Here is a 7,400-nt window from a genome sequence, read left to right on the forward strand (position 1 = left end):
AAGGGACAGGAAAAAAACAAGGATGGATCATTCGGAGCTTCCTATCCTCAGTCGAGTTCCAGATCATCTTAGCAGTTTCAGCCGGTTACACTTGAGACTCGTGACTGCTCCAATCTGGCTGGCCCCAAGAAAATATAAGCTAAGAGCACTAGACTCCTTGGAAGAAAGCAAGCAAATGTATACGGAAAAATGGAGAAATGGTATACAGTTACAAATACAAATAACAGGTGTCTTTCAACTCAGGACGAATTATATATATATGTATATATATATATATATATATATATACACACACCCACACGTATGTATGTGTGTGTTTATATATTATATATATACATACACATGTATATCAATGTGGGCGTGTCACTGTTTGCCCTCCACTGATGACGAGGGTTTTATTAGCAAGGGAAGGATGAAGAGGGTTTTGATGGTGTGGGATGGACGAAAGGGGTTGTCATTAAGGGATGGACGAGATTTTTTTTAATGAGGGCCAGAAGATGCTGTTTTGTTTATGACTGGATAAGGGGTTTTATTGGTGAGGGCTGGAAAAAGTCACTTGCCCAAGGTTCTGATCCTGGAATGAAGGGCCTTGTCTTGTGAGTTATCTGGTGACCTCACGTGTGTTGGTGCCACGTGAAATGCTCCCAGTCCCTTCTGGAGTGGTTGCTGTTCGGAAGAGCATCCAGCTGTGGAAACCCTGCCCAAACAGACATCAGAGCTTAGCACAGTCCTGTGGCTTGTCAGCTCAACCCATCCAACCCATGCCAACATGGAAGACAGACATTAAACGATGATGATAATGAATATCAACAACAACAACAACGACAACATTCTCTCTTATTGCAATAAATCTATCGTTTGAAGCGTTGTTTAACCCTAGGTCAGGCCTGATCCAGCAGACTTCTGATCGAAAACATCCCATCCCTGAACATTCTACTTTTCATTCTTTTTTTTTTGTTTTTCAGGTATAAGTGCATCTAGGACTATATTATGTGATGTGATCCCACTCTTTGTTGTTTAGCCCCCCCCCCATGGCTATCCTATCTCATTTCCTTTTTTGTTTTTCAGGTAAAATGTATCTAGGGCTACATAATGTAATGTGATCCGCCTCTTTGTTTAGCCCCAAGTTCGTCCTTATGCAGATCAAGTGTATTCTAGCCATGACCATCTCGTTTTATTTTGTTTTTCAGACACAATGTATCTATTGCTTGGCAGCATTCTTTGTTCCGATTCTCAGTCCTTTGTTGGTTCTTTGGAGGATTCCACCTCAACGGGTCCCCTACCATTGCTTTCAATATAGTTTATATGTATGAATGATTGTAAGTAGGGAGAGAGTGATCAGCTAAACTGGGTGACCCCACAACCCCCTCCATTCAGCCTGATTAAAAATGCTTTTAACTCTAATTAAATTACTAATTTCAAACTCATTAAATGTTGAAACGATTCCTTTGCTACAACAAATGACTTTTAAAATGATTAAAACAAAACCAGATCTTTCTAAAGTTTTGTATGGTTCGGGTTTCATTTTCTTTTTTTATTTACTTTGACTCACAACATATAAAACCACCTTTCCACCCTGGCCCACCACCAAATTTCGTTACTTACCTCTGTCTTAGGATATAAGTCCATGATGAAGAAATGGCAAATACCTGCAATATGGCAGAAACTATAAGGAAACAGTTTAACGAGGCCCCAGGAGCAGATCAAGGACTGCATCATCTCATTTGTCTTTCTTGTAGTTGTTTAGCCTTAGATGTTCCAAACGTGACCATCCTGTCTTTTATTTGGACGTAGTGCATCTCGGACTATATTATCTAATATGTTCTTCCATGTTGTTTAGCTCCAGAGCAGACCTTCAGTCAAGGGTGTTCCAGTTGTGACCATCTGACATAGTGTATCTAGGACTACAATATCTAATGTGTCTTTCTTTGTTCTTGTTTAGCCCTGGGTCAGTCCTGATTTGCAAGATTGTGATCAAAAGTTGTTCCAGCTGTGACCATCCTGTCTTTTATTCAGACATAGTGTAATGTATCTTCTTTGTTCTTGTTTAGGCCCAGGTCAGACCTGATTCAACCAACTTGTGATTATGTTCCAGCTGTGATGATCTTATCTTTTATTCAAGCATAGTATATCTAAGCCTACATCATCTAATGTTTCCTTCGTTGTTATTGTTGTTTTTTTTAACTCCAGGCCAATATTGATCCAATAAAATCTACCATCAATAGGCATTCCAGCCATGACCATCCCATCTCTTAACATGCATTAAATCCTTGTGAATTTTGTCCGTTTTGTACCAAGGTGGACTTAGCCATTTGTCTCAGATCAATAAACTAAGTACCAGAAGAAGTATGTAGGGGGATTGCTGTAATTGACTAAAAACTCGCCCAGAAGTTTGTGCTCCAGTCTGACCACAGTCTAAAGACTGATATGAATAAAGCAGATCTCAGTTTGTAACCAATATAACAATAACCAATGTGTATTATGTATCAATAAAAGTGATTTATTCTGTATTGATTGATTTGACTTGTGACATTGTTGAGCATGAGTGTGTTTGTGTTGGCTTGCTGTTTGCCTGGGGTGGTAGGAACTATGCATGGAACACTCCGTGGAGCAACATGGAAAAAGAAATCTGGAAATTTTCGGTAGTTCCCACAGATCTGGAAATTTTAAAATCAAGTGAAAATTTTCAAATTTGGTATTTTGATGTAATTTTTCACACTGAATCCCAATCTAAGATTCATTTATTCCCAGGTAAATTTAGGAACCATCATCATCATCATCATCATCATTATCGTTTAACGTCCGCTTTCCATGCTAGCATGGGTTGGACGATTTGACTGAGGACTGGTGAAACCGGATGGCTACACCAGGCTCCAATCTGATTTGGTAGAGTTTCTACAGCTGGATGCCCTCCCTAACGCCAACCACTCAGAGAGTGTAGTGGGTGCTTTTACGTGCCACCGGCACGAAGGCCAGTCAGGCGGTACTGGCAACGGCTTTCAAAATTTGACCATTTTAGTTGAATCAGAATCTAGGAATTGGAAGCTGCATATTTTCTTTGTGGTTTGTTACAAAACGAAAAACAAATAACAACAATATTGATTACAAAATTTGTTGTGAAAGTATCAGTCACACAACAAACAGTGTCTTTGTTATAATGAAAGCCGGGCTTGCATTCTATGCCAACCCAAGATATTATGGTATAACACATGTTGGACAAATGAATGAACAACTAGATAAGGTAAAGAGATCCCTCCTTGTCCCCTTCATTACATAAGACAGTAGGGTGAAATTTGGCTGCTGTTTCTAGCAGGTCTAATTACCATGTAGAGGTCTGCCTCTTTGGCTCATATATACATAAGACAGTAAGGTGTAATTTGAGAAAGATTTGGCTGCTGTTTCTAGCAGGTCTAACTACCATGTAGAGGTCTCCCTCATTGGTTCATATATACATACATAAGACAGTAGGGTGTGATTAGAGGGAGATTTGGCTGTTATTTCTGCCAGGTCTAGCTATCATGTAGAGGTCTCATTGGCTCATACATACATGTGAGAAGGGTGTGATTTGAGGGAGATTTGGCTGCTATTTCTACCACATCTAGCTTCCGTGTAGAGGTCTTTCTCATTGGCTCAGACACCAGACAGTAGGGTGTGATTTGAGGGCGGTTTAGCTGATATTTCTGGGGATCACTACTGTGATACACTACTGTGCCCGTCCCAGCAGTTCTATCCCCTTCTGTCAATCATGAATATGGCCCCAAGATCAACTTTTCCACTTGTTTCACTGACGTTCCACTAACATGCAGAATGCACTGGGAAGACTCTCTTGAAAGGACCAATGTCTCAATCTTCGCAACACTGATTCTCATCCCTACCCTGCAGCACTTTGTAACATGTGTGTGTGTGTGTGTGTTAAAACCTTTTGCTTCTGTACCACTAGTGTCACCTGTCAGTTTCCTTGTCAAGAAATCAACCACTTATTTTGAGCCTTCAAAACTGCAAGGAATAAGAGATTCCTTAATCTTAAAACAGGTAAGGATTAGTGACAACAAGGTTATCTAGCTGTGAAACAATACCCCAATAACATTCATCTAACCCATGCTAGCATGGAAAAATAGACATAAAAACAAGTGACCAAATATCCCTTCATTGATGATGAAGTCATTTGGAAAGCAGAACTACAAAGAGATGCTGAAAAGTTCCCAACTCTAAGGCTGTTGAGAAGGGCCTGGTTGGAAGCCCAACCTTGCAAGTTCTTTTACAGAGCTTAGAAAAACTGAAGGGCCGCTACGATAAGTGTGAATCAGAGAGGGGAATATGTTGAATAAAATCATAATAAGCTGATCCTTCCTATATTTTCTTTTACCCAAAGCCAGGAATGTTTCAGCATCTCCTCCTGTGTGTGTATATATATCACCATTGTCATTTAACATCTGCTTTCCATGCTGGCATGGGTTGGACGGTGTTTGACTGAGAACTGGCAAGCCATGAGGGTGCACCAGGCTCAAATCTGATTTGGCAAGGTTTCTACAGAACTCCAGCAGCCTGGTTCCTTCTTCATTGCATGAACCAAATACATTGTCACCATGTACACTATGAAAACTCCCTGGATGTTGTCCAACATGCCCATTGAAGTTACCAGCCACAAAGAGAAGGTCCCTGTCATTTGTCAACGAGGTAGTCTGCAAGAAGGTGTCACAAAATCTTTCTGCTCGTCAGGTAGCCCCAGCTGAGGGGTATAAGCCAAGATAATGGTTGCTAATCCATGTAGCACTAGTCTAATCTTAAGTAGTCTATCACAGACTCTGACTACCTTATCAACCCATTTCTCTGCAAGAAGTATACCCACGTCTCTGACCCCGTCAGTGTTCTCTACCCATAAAATCTTATACCTGTGAGAAACCAAGCAAAACTTCCTCTCCTCATTACTTCTTGGATGCAGCACAAATCAACACATCTCCGGTCAAGCATCTCAATGATCTCACCAGACCTACCTTTCAGCGTGCCAACTCTGAAGGTGTGGAAGATGTGGGGTGGCGACTTCCTGGGATTGGGGACAGCAGCATTATACATCTGAAAAGAAAGCTCACGTGTGTGTCTGGTAGATCTTGTAAACATACAAATAGGCTTCAACCTGCATACACTTCATCTTCATTATATTCGCTTCATAATCTTACATTCAACAGGAGAGAGAGAGAGAGAGAGACACTAGATAGGGATGGAGGGGGGAAAGCGTTCTGTGTAGTTAACTGTTAGAGGTACTCAGGAGAAAGACTTCTGGTATAGGTGGGATGGGAGGGCGCACCACAGACGACAAAACACTATGGCTACCCTATTCCCTAAGCTAAAGCTGATGTGGAACAGCCACAGACAGAGCAAGTCACTAATTAACAATCAGCATGGGAAAGCAAGTGGTTAACAAACTGAGGGAGAAAGATTGAGGAGAGTGGTGAAAGATTCAAGAATTAGGGCTATTTGAGCAAAGAGTGGAACATTTGGATAAGATACCAGGTAACAGAATAAAAGAAAGAAAGAGATGGAGGGTTCTGGAAAGTTTCTGGCTTGAAGGGTATCATGAAAGGCCTGGCTGGAGGTCCAACCTTGCAAGTTCTTTTAGAGGGCTCAGAAAAACTAATGGATTGCTGCAATAAGTGTGAATCTGAGAGGGGAATATGTTGAATAAAATCATAATTAATTGATCCTCAGCTGGATGCCCATCCTAATGCCAACAACTTTGGGTGCTTTTCATGTGGTACTGGCACCAGTGTGGTCACTAAGTACCTGCAAGATGAGACCCTTCAACTGAGTGGGGTACAGAATGGAGAGACAAGAAATTCTGATAGAGGGAGAGGAGATGGAGTTGTGTTGCTAAAGAGGTGACTACATGGCTTGCCCAGCTGGAAAGAGACAGAGAGAGAGATGTGAGGTGCAGGTAGAAGATGACTCTGAAACAGAAGAGGTGGCTGGGTAGGGTAAGTGCAGAAGAGGTGGCTGGGTAGGATTAGAGACGGGGAAGGAGTTGGAGGATGCAGAAGATGTCAGTTCAGCAGAAGGAGGAGAAGTATGAAGAAAGTAGGGTCACGTGGAAGATTGAGTTGCAGGGGGAGCAGAAGGCTTGACAGAACCTTGATTCTGCTGAGATGGACGGTTCTTCTCAAGCACAACATATCACCATTTATTTCTGTCCGTTTCATAGGGGCTCAATATCTTGAGGTCAGTCTTCACCACTTTGTCTCATGGCTTCCCAGGCCTTCCTCTTCCACACATTCTTTCCTTGGTTACAACTTCTTTATGCAACCAATCCTCAATCAATCCAAACCACACAACTATACTAGCACGGTAGCCTTCCCTCTTGCACACCACGTCTGATGCCGCTTATACTATCTTTTTCTAGGCACATATTTTATTGTACATGCATCATCGTCATCATCGTTTAACGTCCGCTTTCCATGCTAGCATGGATTGGACGATTTGACTGAGGACTAGCCATCTGGTTCGCCAGTCCTCAGTCAAATCGTCCAACCCATGCTAGCATGGAAAGCGGACGTTAAACAATGATGCACACTGACATTGTAGATCCATCAGAGAATACTTTTTTTCCTTCCTTTCTTTCTAGTCTTTGCATGTCTTCTGTATTCACAGCCCAGGTTCCACAACCATGTAGCATCACCATTTGTGCACAGGCATCATACAACCTGCCTTTCAGGGTAGATGTTACCTCAAGGGGAGAGTTAGAATTCAGTGATAGAATTAATGATTTAGAGAACTGGAGTTTAGACTCAGGTTTCTCTATTTAGAGAAGATAATCAGAGAGATATTTTAATGTCCGTCTCTACACACCAGCAATGAAAGTAACTCTGGAATTTACGTCTGGATTCATTGAGCAATGAATGTCATGCTCTCTATACTTTCTCACTCTCACCTCTCTTTCACTCAATCTCTCTCTCTCTCTTTTTAACTGTATTTCACTCTCTTACCTCTCTTCTGTTTGTTACACTCTCTCTCTCTCTCCCTATCTCTCACTCTCCATCTCTTTCGTTGCAGTGGGTCCCGATTGCCAGATGCAGTAATGTCCGAACTCTGTCAACAAAGGGATGACCTGACCATCGACACAGATGTCCACCTGGTCAAAACCGACCTCTTCTCGGCTGACGGCGTTGATGACCACTCTGTCATTGCGCAGGCACTGACGGTGTTCGAGGTGGACAGCAAGAAAGATGCTGAGGAAGAAGAGAACGTGAAGGAAGAGGAGGAGAAGAAGGCGGAGAAGGTGCAGCGACCGCAACGCAAGCGGAGAACAAGTGCGAGGAACGCTGCCAACCACACCGTCACCACGACAACCACCACCAATACCACCAACACCACCATCAGCAACCTCTGTCCTCCTCTCACTGGGTCGA

The 7,400-nt window shown here is 42.3% G+C and overlaps 1 protein-coding gene across 1 annotated transcript in view; it reads left to right on the forward strand.

Moving 5' to 3' along the window:
- LOC106878158 (mRNA (2'-O-methyladenosine-N(6)-)-methyltransferase) overlaps positions 1-7,400 on the forward strand; it is a 28,879-nt gene that overhangs the window by 4,027 nt on the left and 17,452 nt on the right. Inside the window, exon 2 of the mRNA XM_052978046.1 lies at positions 7,045-7,375. Within this exon, the coding sequence (XP_052834006.1) occupies positions 7,070-7,375 (306 nt within the window). The 5' untranslated portion in view covers positions 7,045-7,069. The remainder of the gene's footprint in view (positions 1-7,044; positions 7,376-7,400) is intronic.

Source organism: Octopus bimaculoides, chromosome 30, assembly GCF_001194135.2.
Source record: "Octopus bimaculoides isolate UCB-OBI-ISO-001 chromosome 30, ASM119413v2, whole genome shotgun sequence".
Classification (NCBI taxonomy): Eukaryota; Metazoa; Mollusca; class Cephalopoda; order Octopoda; family Octopodidae; genus Octopus; species Octopus bimaculoides.